The sequence below is a fragment of the Zeus faber genome, assembly GCF_960531495.2.
Source record: "Zeus faber genome assembly, chromosome: 6".
In the NCBI taxonomy this organism is placed as follows: domain Eukaryota; kingdom Metazoa; phylum Chordata; class Actinopteri; order Zeiformes; family Zeidae; genus Zeus; species Zeus faber.
Genome location: NC_137201.1, coordinates 24,750,994 through 24,771,048, shown reverse-complemented (window position 1 = coordinate 24,771,048; position 20,055 = coordinate 24,750,994). Strand labels below are relative to the sequence as shown.

Below are 20,055 nucleotides of genomic sequence, written 5' to 3'. Positions count from 1 at the left end.
TTGTCGTCATGTAATATAATGCAAGGTTGCAAGGTTTAAAGTACGAAGATTCCAATGTATATACATATACACTATATTTATATGTACGGTATATGAGTCATTCCACGTGGCTGCCATTTGGCCTTTCTATTTTCAGAACTTTAAATAACAAAGGATTCATGTTTTTAGCATTCCATCATTGAAGATAAATGTTAAACTTCCCAGAAAATCACCAAAAGCCTTATTTTTATTTTTTTTTAAATCATCCATTACACATGCATTACTTGTGACGGGGGGAACGATTCATCCTAAAATGGCCACCACACCAAAAATATACTCAGGGTTAAATTCATTAGCTAACAAGTAACAGTAAATAACATGATTTTGTTTTGTTTGTTTTTTTTTTATAAAAAATACAGAATTTTACAGATTTAATTTCATTACAGGATTAATACATGAAAGAATTTATTTGAAAGTGTTTTCTCTATCTATTATCAGTGGCAGGGTGGAGAGGTTACGCTTGGCAGAGCCCATCAAACATTATAAAACATCAAACTCAAACTTTTGAATTGAGCTCCTCTGAAGGCTTGAAAGATGCCACTTCCTCTTGATGATGTCACTTAAAGCAACACTTCATTCCTTTTGGAGGGAAAATAAGTCCTATTTTAATCAATAATTATATATATATATATATATATATATTTCTTTTTATTAATTTTTTTTTTTTTGTTTTTTTTGTTTAATTATTATTATTATATGTGCCGTGTGGATGGGGAAACAGATTTCCTTCTGAAAATAATGAAATTGTAATGGTAATACATTACTCTGGAATATTTGCGACTCAACTTCCATGACTCTACAGTATATAATATATACTGTGGAGTCATGGAAGTTGAGCTACTTTTTCAAAATGTATTAAAAAAATAAAAACATTCGGGTTAGGGTTACCACTTTTGTGCTCCTTTTAAGTTAATATAGGTCTCTGAGGTCCCCAAAACATGTTTTTGAAGGTTTTTGCTCAAAAATACCACTCTGCAAATACCATTATGCATTCTAACCATTCAAACGTGCCTCTATAACCCTCCTGTTCTCCACGGGCTGTTTCAGTGTGTCTTTGAATTAAAAATGCTGCTGCTCACTTCAGAAATAACAGAAATAAGCAATGCAATTGCTGGATCTTCACCCACATTTGATCTACAAGACCTCAATTGAAATATGTTACGACTTTCTTGGCCCTATTTCAAGCTTGTGGGAGACACCGCACTGAGCTTTTCTTCTTTCATTCAATTAGTCGACGTCGGAAAACAAAATAAAAAAGAATAAATACATCTACAATTACAAACACACTGTTTTATTGGTTTAGTTTGGAGAATCACACAGCGGATCGTGCGGCGCAGCCTGCAGTCTATCTGCCGCATGCTGTGAAAGAAACACACAGCAGAAATACTTTTTAAATAGTTGCATTTCCCTCGTCTGCAGTTTTTGTCATGGAAAGTTGCTATTAATTCCTCTTTCTTTTAAAAGATTTGTGCTGGTCTGTGAAGCCGGCGTGTGTGTGTGTGTGTGTGTGTGTGTGTGATAGCAGGCCCATCAAAGGCACAAATGTATGTGCACAAGCACTGAAAAAGTCTGTTTTTCATAATAGGTCCCCTTTAAATTGATCCTTTTTAGATTGACAAAAAAGTTGGCAGATTATTGTGTTTTATAGACTTTATAGACATTTAATGTTGTGGACCCAAATGGCACTCCTTTCATGGAATGACTCATACAGTTTATATTAAAATATATATATATATAACAAGTTTTCTGAAACTTTGAGCAAATTCCCTCCTTGATACTGGAGAGACACTTGTGCTATTTTAAGGGCAACATATAATTCAGTGAAATTAAAGGCCAATATTGACATAATCAATCTTGATTTCCTTCTCTCTCTCTCTCTCTCTATTTCTCTCTCTCTCTCTCTCTCTCTCTCTCTCTCTCTCTCTCCCCATTACACACACACACACACACGCACACACACATGCACTCTGACCCGCTTCTCTCTCCACAGGCAATGTTTGTGTGGACTGCCTCAGCGGACATGGACGTGCACGTATTCACACACAAAAAAAAAAGACTTTCTGTATCATAAGGCATATGGATCCGACCCACTATTCATTATCTTTGGCGCGGTGGAGCAGGTGGTTCCCCTCAAGCTGCGGTTGGCGGACCCGCAGGGGTCCCAAGTCTCAGGCACATTCAAACCGGGGGTCTGCTGTTTGTGTGGAATCTGTATTTTCAGGGGTCATGAACACGTTCGTCAATTCGATCAATGTCGTGTGCATCCTTTCATCCCGCGTGTCTTCGTACAGACGGAGTTTCTTGTGTAAGAGTTCAGTGAGTAGCTTGTTTGACCTTCACAAGGCGTCGGTTTCTATGAAAAGCCGGAGAATCACCAACGCAAGTAGTAAAAGTGAAATCTAACGGGTCACAGCCACACACAGTCTGGAGGAGATTTATTTTTTATTCTTTTTTTTTTTTTTTTTTTTAACCAGCGCAAAAGCACCGAAGGAGGACAAATGGAAAATGAAATGGTTCCCTGCTGGTTTTGGGAAGATTTTGTCAAGGGGCATTATAATGACACCGTTTCAGACTGTTGGTCTGATGGTTTTCTGAGTGTGTAAGACGGTGTTGTGCTCCTGAGGCCGACCTTTTCACCGCTTCGAGGAAGATGATCATCACCGAGCCGCATCCTGATGCTGCCACAGCCCGTGAACTACAACAAGCTGTAGATTCCATATCAACACCAGGGGTTTAGTTTGAGAATCAATTAAAAAGTTTTACTAATCACTATCATCACTCCCCACTGTATTTCTGGATGGATGGATGGAGAGAGAGAGACAGACAGACAGACAGACAGACAGACAGATAGATAGATAGATAGATACTATAGATGCTATAGATACTATAGATAGATAGCCAGACAGACATACAGATAGACAGACAGATAGATAGATAGATGGATACTATAGATAGATAGCCAGACAGACAGACAGACAGACAGACAGATAGATAGATAGATAGATAGATAGATAGATAGATAGATACTATAGATACCATAGATAAATAGATAGATACTATAGATATTATAGATAAATAGATAGATGCTATAGATACTATAGATACTATAGATATTATAGATAGATACTAAAGATAGAGAGATAGATTGATACTATAGATAGATAGATAGAGAGACTACTACTACTTGGTCAGTCTCAGCTGGACTTCCAAAAAGCTGCTCCACACACTGCGTTAGATGGAGAGGTAGATGGATGGATGGAATATGGACAGACAGATAGACAGCGCCTGAAAACCCATTTTTATCACTTGGCCTCGTTATAAAGCCTCACCTTTCGTTGTTTTTGTCCTCTTCATTTGTAGTCGTTTGTTTTTGTATCTTACCATGTCCTTTAAATGACACTAAACTATTCATTTTTCATTCCGTTTGGTTTTCCATGCCCACTCTGTCTGCTTTTAATCTTTCTTCCGCAGCATACCTGTAAAGCACTTTGGAAGCCGTTTTTAAGAATGTGCAATCCAATTAAAAATTTACTTACTGACTTAATTCGAGACGCGGCGTGTCTGGTTCAATGGGGGAATGTTCCTTTGAAACGCCTCCAGCCAATGGCTTCCCCGCTGTGATGGCAGGAAATTGTACTTTTCCGCGAGGTCCTTTCCGTTGCATTCGTCTGTTTGTTCATTCGTTCGTTGTGTTTCTCCAACAGGGTGCTGTCCCACACTCTGGTTTATCTTCTTTCATGTATCAGTCAGAGTCAGAATGAGAAACGGGATAAATTTATTCGCCAAGTACATTTTCGTATTCGCAAGGAATTTGTCATGGGGAGGATGGGTGCGTTTCTCAATGGGCATAGAAAAAAAGTCTGAAAACTAAATAACAATAAATTCATTCAATTCCAAAGGCACTGAATAAATCATTTTGACTAGCTAGTCAATGAATGTCAAAGGAGAAATTGGGATGGAGTTTCAGACAAGGTGAATAAGCAACATGACAAAGGTCAGGCGCCAAATTACGGCCCTCGATTCTGGGAGCGGCCGTTCCGAGACGTGGACGACCGAGGCACCGGAACGCAATCGATACTTCAGTGGGATTTACCAAAAGCTCCCCGCAGCAGGTTGTCTTTTATTCTCTCCCTCCCCGTCCCCATCCCTATCACTTTCCCATTTCGTTCTGTGCTCAATTGACCTTTTTCGGGCTTTTTAGCCGCAGCTTTAACTCGGGCGAGTTGCAATGAGTGCAATCGGTGCGATGAAGTCTAATTCCTCGGCCGCCGTCATTATCCCACGGGGCAGAACATCGCAGGGGTAAGTGAAGCAATCCAACCAAATTGCCTTGGATATTTGCTGTTCTTTTTTGTGAATGTTTATCCGAATCGACAGTTTGCTGACCTCAACTAGCTGTGCTGCTTAGACAAATTCACCACGGCCGCATTTCCGCGCTGCGCGTGGCTGATTTTTCCATTGTTGGCGGGAAAGGCGGACCCCGCCACCAACACAGACACATCAAATAGAGGAGCGCATGCATAATGTGAACACATTGAATGGCTGTTTCTTATAGAGTGGCATCTAATAACTATGGGTGTAATTTCGTGAGCAGAGGGGTCAGTTCTCTGCATATTTTCAAATAAAGATGACGGATTTCGTCAACGTATTCTATACATTGTGGTTCACTAAATGTGGCACTGCCCCCCAGTGGACACGTAGCGTTCTGCACAAAATCGCACGAGCATAAAAACAAACGCCCACGCGAACGTCTCCGCACGGCACCCGTGCACGTTGGCCTACGTGCAGACGGGGAAGCGGAATCCCTCCTTGAGCGTCGCTGGACCTCCCTCGTTCTCCCGGACCCCCACCCCCCCAGCCCCAACCCCCACACCCACACCCTCCCTCTGGTGCTCTGCTAATGGCACATCAGCAGCTGACAGTGGGCGCTGCATTGCGTCGCCGCCTTAATTGGCTCGCGCGGCGGTGGTCTGCAAAGCGCTCGGCAAAATTGAGTGATCTCGGAAGGACCCCCCCACACATGCCTCACCCCCACCCGCACCACACACATGCACCAACACCCCCACCCCACCCCACCCCACCCAGCCCCTTGCTGTATCATTAGTGTAATGCTCCTGTTCCCTCACAAGCCTCTGCGATGTAGGGAGATTCCAACAAGTGTGGGGCGGGGTGGTGGGGATGGAGACTGGGGATGGATGGAGGGGGGGCTGGGAGGGGACTGGAATGAGTCACACACACCAGCGCTTCTGTTTTTTTTTTTTGTTTTTTTTTTCCTCCCCGTTTGCGGAGGAAGACAGGAAGCAAGAAAATAATATTGTTCCCTGCAGCCACCGTGGCTATTTTTAAGGGAGCAGCGTAAGAGGGACTTTGTTTGTTTGTTGTTTTGCCCCACACTCCTCCGCGCGCTTTGTTGACGACCTCATGACCAGCTGCCTTCCCAGCGACTTCATTCACCCACAAAGCCATTATATGGTACTTTAGGACGCCAAACAATAAATGCATGGAGGCGTTAGAGGGTCATTATGTGTATTAGGGGGATTAATACTGTCTATCGTAAATGCAAACCCGTTCCAGCTGCAATGAGAAATGAGGGACCATCTTTAAATGTCTCCCTTGTGATGTAGGCCTCCTGCCAACTGGCCATCAGGTGCAGGAGTCTTTCACCTTTAAAACCAAGAGGATGTGGGAGGCCGTTAATTTAAATGACCGAAAGCCACAAAGGAGAGAAACTGGCTCGAAACTGGCACTTGAAATCCCCCTTTTGAAGACAAAAAAAACGGTTATTCTATTCTATTCTATTCTATTCTATTCGGTTCTGTTTGTTTCTGAACGATCTTCTGCAGAAAGCTGAACTTCCTTGCGCTCTGACCAAGGAAAATCCTGCTTTGGTGACTCACTGAAGAATATTTATAGGTATTTAGAGGTACATGTCGGTCGAGCATCGGTGGAGTGAATTTAGACGTCGTGCGGTTGTAAGCACTGATCAAATGCTGGACATAACCGTATAATATGGAAATGGTATAATAACTAACTCCCAATCAGCTTGCTGTAAAATATTTTAATCTGCTGTAAAGTGTCTGCAGTGTTTTATTTAGAGCTATTATTACATGATCGCCTTATCACAATTATTGAACCAATCGTGATCATGAATGCAATCAATCACATTTCCATTCAAATTGATGGGGGAATGTTAAACCAATGCGAGAAATAATGCAATAAATACAAATATGAATAAGAGGTGTGTTTCCATCAGCTGAGTCAAATGAACTGAACAGTAACTGGTGCATGTCCCCAAGACTTTCCGAGACGTTTTAACGGCACAGTTTAACAAAATGTAAGGACGACTTTGCGAGAAAAGAAGACGCACCAAATGTGAAAATAAGGGCGTATTAGAACTTCAGGAGGATCAGTCGAGTCCAGGTTTCGTCTCTCTGGCTCGATCTGCCAACCCTGCCCGCCAGGCATTGGGACTCGGCGGCAGAGCCCTGAAGCCCCGCCCCGCTGCTGCACAGAGCTGAGCGCTCGCGTGTTGTTTATTAATATTACACATGTCGCGTGTCCGAGCATCACGGGTCTATTCAGAGTGTGAAGTGGGTCGAATGAACGCTTGTCGAGGTGTTCGAAGGACAGACAGACAGACAGACAGACAGACAGACAGGTTCCTTCCTTTATAGTTCGAAGAGTGGATAAGATTAGATTACATGTTTGTGTTCCGATGTTCAATGTCAATAGAAAGCTCTTATTAAATAGGTAGACAGGCCTATTGTACGTGTGTACTTTGGCATAAAAAAGATTTCCAATTTGAATTGTTTATCTCAATCATTTGTATGGCAATGAATGGTCAACTAATATTTCAAGATTGTGATTTGTGAGGCTATATAGTCTCAGGGTGTATATATATATATATTTACATTTTATTTTCTTCAAGTGGTGCATTGCACGTTGTTAGTACTGTACATCGTGATAGCGGTTATTTTCCTTGATGTCCAAAGCTATTTTTGTTTGTATATGTTTGATATATTAGATTTTTTTTTTTAAATATCCAAAGCATTTTTTTTTTTTTTTTGGGATGTATAACAGGTAATGTGTGTGTTTGCAGGCGGGCTGCAGCACCATGTCCTCCGCTCAGAGTGAGGATCTACCAGGTTACCATCTGAGCGGTGAGTGGCTCACGCCGTCATGACGCTGTCACACGCTGTTGCTAACACATCACTACGCTGATCCGCTCCACTGAGCCACCGTGTGTGGGACAGCTGCTATCTGATTCCGCTGTTGTCGTAATCATTGTTGACGTTGTTGTCGTCGTGGTTGTTGTGCGTGCGTGCGTGTGTGTGTGTGTGTGTGTGTGTGTCTGTGTGTGTGTGTGTGTGTGTGTGTGTGTGTGTGTGTGTGTACAATATGGTTTAAAAGGACGGCACACCTGAAAACCCACCGGCATGACCAGCATACTGTGATTGTCAATATGCATTTATATTAAAAGATTAAACTGGACAAGCTTTAGCTCGTCTTTTATTGTTACACACACGCCACAACACCTGATGTATTACGTGCGGCTATAGGGGCCGACACACACACACACACTGATGGAAGGAGGCCGTGAAATTTGTTTTCCACTTCTTCCTGATCGGGGCTTGTTCTCCGCCAGGGGGCAGGCCAGGAGCGGTGGGCAGCTTACAGTGCCCGTGACCAACCTCAGTGTCCATCGCTGGTCAGGCGATGTTCTTGTGCATGTTTTTAGTGGGGGTTCTTACGATGATATATGGAGGAAACCCCATGTGAGCGCAGGGAGAACATGCAAAGTCCACGCAGAAAGGCTCCTGGTCGGGGCACAACCTGCCAGAGCACGGTGCTGACAGCGCCCCAGGCGGGAATCTTGCCGTGAGGCAGCAGCGCAATGCACTCTGCCACATGATAATTAATCCCATAATTTATTGTACTCATAAAAAAGGCTTTAATCCTGTTTTAAATTTGTAAATTATTTTGAATGCTGTTTGAATCTACATAATCCCAGCCATTCTTGATATTAAAAGTTTTCTCGTGACTATAAACCACCTATACTTGAATGCATGTTTGTTTGTGCAAGGTGTGTCCATTTGTGTCCTGTGTAAAAGTGCTAGTATGCCATTTTATTCAGTTTGTGTCTTCAAATTATCCTTGCTACAGGACTACCAGAGTGCCATCCTTGTCCTTTATGCATTAGCTTCAAACCAAGTTCTCATGGCGTTTGCGTTGGTCCCCTCCCGAAGACACGACAGCTATGCTATTAGGAGACTCTAAATTGCCTCGTGCTTACGCTCATGGTGAGCTCTGACAGGCTCCAACCCTAAACAGGAACGTGCTCAGGAATGAGGAAAATGCCCCCACTGACTCCGTTGCCTCGTGTCTCTTCCTTGACCCCAGTGGTGCGTAACCCCCCGGGATGGGAGGCGGGGATCTACCTGGTGGGCTTCCTGGTCTTGCTGGCCGTGGCGGGGCTGAACATCTGGAAGCTTTGGAAATCGGGAACGTTCCCCGCTCCCTCTCCTTTCCCCAATTTTGACTACCGGTACCTCCAGGAGAAATATGGAACGTCCTTCTCAGAAGTGCGGCAAAAGGTACAGCGCTTCATTCTGTTTGTTATCCACGTTCAATGATGACCACTGGACACAATGACCATGTGAATGAAAAACGAAGCAGATTTCATTTGTCACCAATACTTATTTGTCGCCGATACCCAATTTCATAGTTTTTAATTATCTTTACCATTATCTTTATTGATCTCCACATTGCATAAAAAATATAATTGGAAGTAAGTGTTCTTCAGGGCAATAAAGTTCTGCATACAAAAGTAATTTCAGCAGCTTCTGAGATGTTTGTTGGTAACGTGCTGTCTCTGAGTGGTTAAAAGTGGTTAAAAAAAATCAATGTACTGTACATTGGTTTGAGCATGTGTCATGTATGAAATAGTAGTAGTAGTAGCTGTAGTACAACGACTCCCTGTTCAAAGGGATCTTTCCCGTCCTTCGAATTATTTCCTCCAGCGAGTGGCTGCCAACAACCATCGGCGGACCTCCAACACCTCCAGCCGCAAGCCCAGCCTGGCGCTGGGGGACACGCCAGACGGCTTCCGGGACCTGGGACACCTGGAGCTGATGAACCGGGAGCTGGACCCGGCGGGGATGGCCCAGCTCAACCGCTCCGTCTCCACCGACTCCCTCAGCTCCATCTCCTCCATCGCCAACAACTTCGGCCACGACTTCACGGTGGGCCAGCTGGAGGTCACGCTGGAGTTCGAGGCCTCCCGGTACGCGGGCCAGGGCACCGGCCTGCTGCACATCGCCCTGCACCAGGGCAAGGACCTGTTGGAGAAGGAGGAGGGAGACTTCCCCGGCTGCTTCATCAGGGTGTCCCTGGGGCCCGAGGAGTTCAACGTGGGAGTCACCAGGGTAAGAGGACGGCGTGTGGGTCAGTGAGTGGGTTTTAGTTTAGTACATTCATAGCTTCATTATTAGTTGTATCTGGGCGGCAGCAGCTCAAGTGGTAGAGTGGTCGTCTTGCAACTGGAGGGTTGGTGGTACGATCCTCGGCTCCTTCTGGCTAATTCGCCAGGGTGTCCTTGAACAAGACACCTCACTCCTAAGAGCTCTTGACGAGATGGTTGTCCCCTTGCATGGCTGATGCTGCTGTTGCTATGTGAATGTGAGGCATGGAACATGTTAAGCACTTCAGTGGCCTTAATGGCTAGAAAAGCACTATATAAATGCAGTCCATTTTCGTATTATTAGAAGAAGTAGTACCAGTAGTACTAGTAGTGGTAATAGTAGTAGTAATAGTAGTAGTTAGGGCTGGGTGCTGTATATATATATAAGTGTGTATTAAATATATCAAAATTGTGATATGAGACTAAAAATCGTCTGGGTTATTTTGGTTATTGAAAAATGGAAGTTTTCTGAACTTTTTAGACTGTTTTATGTGTTATAATCAATGCAGCTGCTTGGTCATAATATCCACATTACTACATTTCTTCTGTGTTATACATTATAAAAACACCAACAGTCATCCCCTAAAACATCTTCTAACCATCTATATCGAGGCATTTGTCAAAAAATATTAGACATTAGATATTAGAAAAATGTGATATTCGATTTTTTTCAATATCACCCACGCCTAGCAGCAGTAGTAGTAGGAGTAGTCGTAGTAATTTAAGCAATAGTAGTAGCAACAGATGCATAAAGAATTCCCATTAATGTTGTTGGACATAAGAGACCCTTCAGATGCAGATTGATGTTTCATTTCACTGCAGCTTCCACTGTGGAGGATATAATACTCTGTGGATTTCGAGGGAAGGGAAGCTGTGAATCAGTACAATTAGGGCTCCGATTGGGGCTCAACGGTACATGCACATGACGGAAAAGCGCATTACAACCAAAAACTCCTCTGTGTTAGTATTTTGTACCCCTGTCGCAGGGTTGGATAAGTTGATCTTGGATAATTGGTGTAGTTAGATTCCTGGACAGAGGGTGCGATAAATCTGACGGGCCGATCGTTTCCTGGCGCTCACGGGGGCCACATTTCATTTGCAAAGTGCTCATTCTCATGAGAATTGGGTTCAGAAGCGCAATGATTATTTCACTTCCCAATCACCAGGATTAGGCTGTGTTCACCTTTAATTACAGGAAATGCTCTGTTTGATTTTGTAGCAGATGCTGATTTTTAAAATGCAGTTCCTGTTACAGCTGAGAGGTTGGGTGCGTCTCCTGCGCGTTCCCTGCACAGTTAGAGAGAAACACAAGATTTTTAATACAGACCCTGGTGCAAATGAGAAACCAAATTCATTTTGTACGTGAATTTATTCAATCAGACTAAAGCTGGGGCCACATTACGTGATTTTCAAGGCCAATTTGGCAATGATTTCAGATCGGCGACGTTAGTCCAGGGTGGTCCGGGGCACTCCGGGTTAGTCAAGAATAGTGTAGGGTAGTCCGGGGTGGTCCGGGGCAGTCCGGCTTAGTCAAGGGTTGTTAAGGGTAGTCCGGAGTAGTCCAGGTTAGTCAAGAATAGTGTAGGGTGGTCCGGGGTAGTCCGGGTTAGTCGAGGGTAGTTTAGGGTAGTCCCGGGTAGTCAAGGATAGTGTAGGGTAGTCCGGGTTAGTCAAGGGTAGTGTAGGGTAGTCCGGGGTAGTCCAGGGTAGTCCGGGTTAGTCAAGGACAGTGTAGGCTAGTCCGGGGTGGTCTGGGGTAGTCCGGGTTAGTCAAGGGTAGTTTAGGGTAGTCCGGGGTAGTCAAGGATAGTGTAGGGTAGTCTGGGGTGGTCTGGGGTAGTCCGGGTTAGTCAAGGGTAGTGTAGAGTAGTCCGGGGTGGTCCGAGGTAGTCTGGGTTAGTCAAGCATAGTGTACAGTAGTCCGGGTTAGTCAAGGGTAGTTTAGGGTAGTCCGGGGTAGTCAAGGATAGTGTAGGGTAGTCTGGGGTGGTCTGGGGTAGTCCGAGTTAGTCAAGGGTAATGTAGAGTAGTCCGGGGTGGTCCGAGGTAGTCCGGGTTAGTCAAGCATAGTGTACGGTAGTCCAGGGTAGTCCAGGGTAGTCCGGGTTAGCCATGGATAGTGTAGGGTAGTCCGGGGTGGTCCGGGGTAGTACGGGTTAGACAAGGGTAGTGTAGGGTAATCCATGGTAGTCCAGGGTAGTCAAGGATAGTGTAGGGTAGTCCGGGGTGGTCTGGGGTAGTCCAGGTTAGTTAAGGGTAGTGTAGCTGTCAGCGATATGTGTGTTTGTGAGTGAAAGACTCAAGTCTCTCTTAATACGATTCCAGTTGGCCAGGTCAGGATAAAATCAGACATGTTTGATTTTCCCGGGGTCAGTCTTTTTCCCTGATCTTTTGACGTGTGCACCGAAGCTTCAGATCGAAATGGCAACTTACAACAGCCGATGAGATCATGCGGCTGCACGACTGCGCTCTCGCTCACCTCTCCTGAAATGAGGGAGCGACTTGTTGAATTGTGTCACACTCTTGAGTGTCTGGATAATGTCAGCGCTGCAGGTACTCTGCGCAAACGGCCACTGTTTGCTTTGGCGTCAAAGCATCACGAGATATTCATAGACTATAGAAGAGATATTCATATCAATTCCGGCGAGAGCGCGAGTGCCACAAAACTGCATTCCCCCCCCCCCCCCCCCCCCGCTTTGAATTGCGCCCGTCAAAGATAGCAGTTGTCGTGTGCGTGCGCAGAGGAGACCGAACATCGGCGACAGGTGCGGCCGCTCCACCTTTTCATTGTCGTGCGCGATTTGAAAGAATCACGTAGCGTGGCCCCAGCGTTAATGCGAGGGGACGAAGGAGACGGGGGAGGAGGTGCGAGAGGGAAGGAGAGAGGGAGAGTCGGGTCCATCTGCTGCGCTCGCTGTTTCGCCTTCTGCTCCTCGCTCGGCGTTGCCAGAGAATTAACTAAACTAACTGCGTGTCAGGCTGTGGGGCCTTTCCACCATTGTATCATAAAAAGGATCTGTCAGAGGGGCCGTTGCGGCTCCAGCGTGTTATTATCGTGGTCTTAATGCAGCGAGGCAGAGTGTCATGATGGAGGAGGGGGAGGAGAAGGAGGGAAAACGCTGAGAACAGCAAGACACCACCCCATGGGACAGAGTGATCAGGGACGGCTCTCTCTCTCTCTCTCTCTCTCTCTCTCTCTCTCTCATAATCTCTGTCTACCCCTCCCTCTCTCTCTGATTCTCTCCCTCTGTCCTTCTCTCTCGTTCCCTCTATCCCTCACCATCCCCCTCCCCCCCTCCATCTCTCTCTCCCTTGCTCCATCTCGCTCTCTCTCTCCCCCCGCCTTCTTTCTCTCTCTCGCTCTCTCTCTCTGTCTCTTAATCTCTCCATCTCTCCCCCTCCCTCTCACGCTCTCATTCTTTCCCTCTGTCCTTCTCTCGCTTTTCCTCTGTCCCTCACCATCTCTCTCCCCCCCCTCCATCTCTCCCCCCCCCCTCCATCTCTCTCCCTTGCTCCATCTCTCTCTCTCTCTCTCTCTCTCTCTCTCTCTCTCTCTCTCTCTCTCTCTCTCTCTCTCTCTCTCTCTCTCTCTCTCTCTCTCTCTCTCTCTCTCTCTCGCTCGCTCGCTCTGCATGTCTCTCTGTTGCCCTCCCCTTCCCCCTGCCCCTCATCCCGTCACTGTTGTTTCTCTCTCTCACCTCTTATTCTCTCCTTTCTTTGTCGCACTCTGTCTCTCCAATTGTTGGGTTCTTTTTATTTTTAACTTTTAATTGTCATTTGGAATATGATCACTATGTTATTATTCCTGATATGTATTTCTTTATTGATTTATTGTGTTGTCAATCGAATTGCCTTCCAGTTTTTTTGTGCTGGTGCCACTGGAATCAGTAGATGCCACTGATGTGTTAAATAAAAGTGGGTTTTTTTGGGGGTTTTTTCCCAAAAACTCAAAACTCTCTTTTCCTTGCTCGCTCCACATGTCTCTCTCTTGTCCTTCCTTCCCCTCTTCCCCTCACTGTCGTTTCTAGTTGTCTTCTCGACTCTCTTTTGCTCTGCTCTCTCTCTCTCTCTCTCGCTCTCTTGCTCGCTCGCTCCACGTCTCTCTCTCTTGTCCTCCCTTCCCCTCACTGTCGTTTCTCTCTCTCCTCTTGTCTTCTCGACTCTTTCGTTCGGTTTTCTTTCGCTCTCTCTCTCTCTCTCTCTCGCTCTCTCTATTGCTCGCTCGCTCCACATGCTCCACTCTTTAGTCCTCACTTCCCCTCTGCCCCCCCGTCCTGTCGCTGTCGTTTCTCTCTCTCCACTCTCGTTCTATATTTTCTTTGACACACTGTCTTTCTCTCTGCTTTCTTTTGTCCCCCCCCCCCCCCACACACACACACACAATAATGTCTCTCTTTTTCTCCCTCTCTCTCTCTCTCTCTCTCTCTCGCTGGCTCGCTCAACATGTTTCGGTCGTTTCCTCCCTCCTCCTCTGCTCAGTTATTTGACACTGTCTTTCTCTCAGCTTTCTTTTGTTCTCTCTCTCCCGCTCTCTCTCTCACACACACACACACCTCAGAGTGTGTTTTAATTAGCTCATGTTAGAACAGGGTGAGGGTCTGATGTGCTGGTGATGGGGTGATCCTCGTTAGTTTTGGCACCTTGCATCCAAATGGGCATCTTAGCCTATTATTTACAGTGCAGCGGGCCCTGCTCTGAATTCTGCAGCTGCTAAGGGAACTAAGGGAACAAATGCCATTCTTTCAAAAAATATACATATTGTATATTCTTTTCCTCATGAGACATTCTCAACGGTTGATATCCACTATGGATTTGCAGGCTCTGCGATGTGAATTCAAATTCCCCTTTTTTCGTACCGTTGCGTACTCTTTGTACTCTTTTGGCTCCTGTGCTTCTATCACATCCTAGTGTGTGAGTTTCTACTGACGGCCCATTTCATTTCGATCAGGAATCAAGAGGTTTATAGACTAGATGGGGGGGGGGGGGGGGGGGACAGACATTTAAGTCCGTCATTTGTCATTGAAGTCGGTACTGAAGTGCACCAAACCTCACTAGAAGGAATTCCTAGTATATGTAAATGTACCCGCAGAAAACAAAAACAATTCTGATTGTGATTATTGCCATGATCCGGCCATAGGGCTCCATGAAGCTGCGGAGCTTGAACAAAAATGAACATATAAACATAGAATGGAGGAGGGATCTCTCTCTCTCGGGGGGAGAGAGACCGAACAAATACTGGCGGGGAGCCTGGAGATTGGCTCCTCCGGGGTTGTGGTTGGCTCCGATTGGATGGCTGCATGCCGGGGCCAATGAATGCCACCTGCTGACAATTAGGTAGTCTTCCAAAATGAACTTGCGATAAAACCCCATAATTTTAATTATTTGATTACGCTACTTTTTAAAAGCATTTTTCTTTGCTTGCTTTGCTTCTATTGCTTTTACTATTAAAGTAAAGCACTTTGAATTGCATTTGATTTTGTTATTATTATTTTAATCTAGATGTATTTATTTATTTTTGTCTGTAGACACGCACCAATAACCACCATTACAAAATCCTAGTAGCCTACAAGTAAATGCACCTGGCGGAATAAACCCTGATTCTAATTCTGATCCATTTCAGCAGGGTTTCTATGGTGATAGACAGGCTCAGTACATGATGCTTGCAATGCCTTGCTAAAAAGCATCTTTATTTCTCTGCTAAAGGAGTCCTGGGTAGCTGTTTGTGTGCATCTCTCTGGAGCCTACACACCAGGCTTATAGTCAGGCTTAATAGTTGAGTGACTCATAGTAGTGTAACTGTTGTCTCTATTCATAGTCTGTAAGATCCCTGTGTACATATCATATCTATCTCCTACTTGGTACTTGATGTTGCCTCTCGGTAGATGTCTATTTCTTTTAAGTTAAATTCCTTGTATGTGCAAACGTATTCAATAATTTCTGACTCTGCTTTATATTGTTATAAGTGCTGTGGTAGATGGCAAAGATATGAATATGCGGTGATCTCGCTCTCTCTCTGAAGCCTGATTCACACTGAACGCGACAAACGAAAAGCTGTGCCGCTGTGGTTTCAAATTTCCGTGTCCGATCGGGATGAGTTCAAAATGTTCAACTCGTACGACAAGTTTGGGTCCGACAGTGCGACCGGAAGTGACGCCGGTCAAGTTTTTATTGGAACTGGCCTTAAAACAAGTAAATAAGTCACGTATTTCAAAATAAAGGCGTTAACGTCAACGTTCGATGTTACCATATTCACATTCATTAACATTCATTAAAGGGAGTTTTTAAACTCTCATTCATGGAAAATGGTAAAGTCCGGCTGAGCAAACTACAGTACTCCGCTGTTATCCCTGACATTTCGTGACGCGAAACCCAGACGCAGTTCATCCAACGGCCACTAGGGCGGAGGATCCGACTCTCAGGTAAGATTACGCATTCGGTGTGAAGCTGGCTTTCACACTAGGTTTTCTCACCTCAAGAGGGGATATTGGTGTGGGAAAAAAAAAGTCTGTTTATAAATACACTTCAGTCTGCATGTTATTAGTTACCTAGCAACTTCATAAAGCTAGATGAAGCCTTGTTTTATTTAAAACCTCATCCTTTGATGACTGTGGCGCGGAACCCGCTCTGAACACTGTCGATGTCTGGTCATGGATTGTCAGAGATCCTCATGGATTGGTGGTCTGGTTTTTGGCAGCTCGCCAACCTGTGTCTTAAATCGCCTTCTTCTAAAATTCTAAAATTAATTTTGCCCTCCAGGAACCTCCATGCTCTGCATTCACCACTGGCTCCAGGGCATTTCCAGTGGAAATTTGCCACTAGAATCCTGCGGTAGAAGTAATTTTTGAGTTGGGATATGGGTGACGCCCACCAAAATATTTATTATTATTTTTCAGTTATCGTTCTAGGTTGGTGATACAGATGATATATACTGCACCAATAAGTATGAGAAGTTATAAACAACGGTAGATATTATGCATTTATCATTTTGCTTTTCATCTGGATCTGAAATACAGTAGAAATCTCAGGCCTCTGACTAAACGATGCTTCACAGAGACGGACAAAGAGGATATTTTTCAAGTTGCATCACACAGGAAAAAAAGAAATCATCAACCTGGCCGTCAGGACCTTCACACCTTGGTCAAACTGTGAGAACTGTCAGGCTGTGAGGCGTATAAATGAAAAATTGCGTGACAAACAGTTGCTCGCTTGAGGTCTGTTTGAGATCTTGGTTGCTACGTTACAGACCCTTTCTCACGCGGACGTGAGAGAGTTCAAGATTCAAGATCAAGATTTGTTTCCCCAGACATAGAGCATTTACCGTATAGGGACTTATCAGCGCCAGGTCATGATGACTAGGTCTATCAGCTTTCATCTGCACATTTCGTTTTGTGCAATTTGTATAGTGTTATACAGGGGTTCAGAGTGATCTAGGGCGGTGATTCCCAACATGGGGTGCCACACCCCTAAAAAGGGTCGGACCAGAGATTGCGCTGGGGTCGCGAGGCCTCGGACCATTTGAGACAGACGTTTCCAAATAGTCAAATATCGGTACAAAGATCTAATCCAGTGTTAGTTCAAATATAAATTGTGACTATACAGTAGGTTCTAATTTATTGTTTGCCCCGAAAAACCTTGCTCTCATCGCCGCGAATCAAGGGAGCAAGTCAGACCAAAATGACCGCTGCCGAGCGCCAATAAGAGAAATATGGGAGGGATTGATTTCGGGGGGAAAGGGTTGGGAACCCCTAATCTGGGCTATTAGACTGTACAAAAAATAGAAGGTTGTAAAGCAGTTTGGGTGGCTGATGGCTAGAAATTTGCTTTTTCTGAGGATCGTAGGCGTTTTATATTTAATCTATGTCGTTATTCTAAATAAATTCATAAATGTATACATTTATGCAGTGTCAATGAAATCATACATCGTGTGTGAAAACACACCCACAAACCTCCTCCTGTTGGCTTGACACATCAGTTGAGTCTCATATGATGTTTTTGTTTTTCTCCATGTCACAGGTCCAGACCAACGCGTTCACCGTGATATTCGATGAGCGCTTCTCCGTGCCGCTGGACGTGGCGGCGCTGGACGAGTACAGCCTGCGCTTCGCCGCCTTCGGCATCGACGCCGACGAGAGGAACATCAGCGCAGGCGTAGCGGAGCTCAAGCTGTCAGACCTGGACCTGGCCATTAGACCTTTCAACGCATGGCTCTACCTGCAGGACGTCAACAAGGTACCATACATTTCGACCCCATGTTTACGTTTGTGTATCTTATTTTATCAGACTTACGGATTTGTATGTACATATATGTTTTTTTAATATTATTTATTTTATTTATTTATTTCATTTACATTTATTGATCAGACGCTTTTGTCCGAAGCGACTTACATTAGAGGCTAGAAACAATCAAAGCAGACATTGGAGCCACCGACCATACAGTAGGAGTGAAGTGCATGACCTCCTGTTTCTAAATTCAACCTGATACAAGTGCAAGATAGCTGTGAGGAATCAGAATAAAAATACTGTAATAAGTTAAAAAAAAAAGTTGTATTATTTTTTATTTGGTACGTAATTGCAAAGTACTCATATGTTGTGCGTACATAATGTCAATATAACAACTTAAAACTAGTCAATGTCCTCATCAACTCATTTGTTGCGTTATGTCAATGTTATATAGTGCTTTTATGGTCATTTATATCTGTTATAATAATAATAATTATTATTATTATTATTATAATTACTTCATTGTCCTTTACCTGGCAGCACAAGCAATTTCCTAACAAGGACAATAAAGATTGGTTGATTGATTGATTGATTGATTGATTGATTGGCTGATTGGCTGATTGGTTGATCGATTGGATGATTGATTGATTACATGATTGGTTGGTTGGCTGGGTTGTCATGTGATTGATTGATTGATGTAGTCATATACAATAGCATGGTATAGAGTACAGTATAAACAATATAACACCATAGCATAGAACCATGGATCCTATACCTTGATGCCTCTACCTGGACGTTTTGCTAAAGTTGACTTGCGGTGCTTTTCGCTGTGGGACACAATGTGCGTCGTGTGTGTTTTGGGTCCACTCTCCAGGCCGTCGATGCGGTCGGGGAGATTCTTTTGTCCCTCAGTTACCTGCCGACGGCAGAGCGGCTCACGGTGGTCGTGGCCAAGGCCAAGAACTTGGTGTGGACCAATGGCAAGACCATTGCAGGTGGAGCAACGTGTTTTACTCTGGTCTGAGTGCATGGATCCTGCATACCTGTTTGTTTAACAATAAACGAAATCTAAATGATTACTGCTCAATAAGGACAGCATTTTATTCTTATACATGATCTCTAATGATGTAATAGTTGACATGATTGCATGGGGGTTTGGGATGTACTGTATATGTATACGTGGATGTGTATACATGTGACTCTACGTCCATTGTTTGCATTGTGAATGCTCACCATTGCACACATGACGTGTGTTGTGATTTTCGAATTACCAAATGATAATGATGCGATTCGATCCCGTCCTCAGACCCCTTCGTCAAAGTGTACCTCCTGCAAGACGGCAGGAAGATCAGCAAGAAGAAAACCTCCACCAAACGGGATGACACGAACCCCATCTTTAACGAAGCCATGATCTTCTCTGTGCCGTCCGTCGTCCTGCAGGTGACACTGTGCACAGGGGCTATTTGAAAAACAGAAAGAGAGCAGTTATTTTAGCTTGGTAAATAGCGTAGATGCATTTTAATGCTTATTATATTATATACAGTACTAGTTATGAGTGTGCAGATGGTTTTATACAATATATGACAGCGATGGGCGATATATTGTTATTTGAAATATATTGTGAGATGAGATATTATTGAGAAATGTTGATTTTGGTTATTGTAATATAATCTATGAGTAAATGTTGTCTTAAGGCTGCATAACATGAAGTAATCACATGTTATCACACAAGTCCAAAGACTGCCCTAGCTGGTCTAATCAACACCTCTACCTTTGGTCATAATATTCACATTACTCATCTTTTTTTTTTTCTCAAATACTTCTTGTATGTGAATTATGAAAGCACCAATAGTCCAATTGGGCAAACAAATTGTGATCTTTAATTTTGAAGGAACGCAAATCCTCCAAATTATCCATAAAGATGTAATAATAGTAGTAGTAGTAGTAGTAATAATAAATGACCTATCAAAAAAAAAAAAAAAAAAATGAAAATACACACAGTCTTTGATTGTGACACGTCCTTTTGTCTTTCTAGGAGCTGTCGCTGAGGGTGACGGTGGCCGAGGGCACGGACGACGGGCGGGGGGAGAACGTGGGTCACGTGATCATCGGCCCGGAGGCCAGTGGCATGGGCATCACCCACTGGAACCAGATGCTGGCCACGCTGAGGAAACCCGTGTCCATGTGGCACCCGCTGCGCAGGACCTAGAACCTAGAGTTAATACCTCACCCTGCAGAACGAAACCCCGACGGCCGTCCTCTCTAAACAAAGCACCCCCCCCCCCCCACACACACACCCCCGACACCACCACTCTCTCCTTTGTTCGGTGCTGTGA

The 20,055-nt window shown here is 44.4% G+C and overlaps 1 protein-coding gene across 1 annotated transcript in view; it reads left to right on the top strand.

Annotated features, from left to right (window-relative positions):
• Window positions 1-19,928, top strand: part of syt12 (synaptotagmin XII) — a gene marked incomplete at its 3' end in the record, with an annotated part of 26,177 nt that extends 6,249 nt beyond the window's left edge. The window contains exons 2-8 of the mRNA XM_080002027.1: window positions 7,139-7,199; window positions 8,440-8,633; window positions 9,060-9,464; window positions 17,513-17,728; window positions 18,594-18,714; window positions 19,026-19,159; window positions 19,755-19,928. Of these exons, the coding sequence (XP_079858153.1) occupies window positions 7,154-7,199; window positions 8,440-8,633; window positions 9,060-9,464; window positions 17,513-17,728; window positions 18,594-18,714; window positions 19,026-19,159; window positions 19,755-19,928 (1,290 nt within the window). The 5' untranslated portion in view covers window positions 7,139-7,153. The remainder of the gene's footprint in view (window positions 1-7,138; window positions 7,200-8,439; window positions 8,634-9,059; window positions 9,465-17,512; window positions 17,729-18,593; window positions 18,715-19,025; window positions 19,160-19,754) is intronic.
• Between the last annotated feature and the right edge of the window lie 127 nt (window positions 19,929-20,055).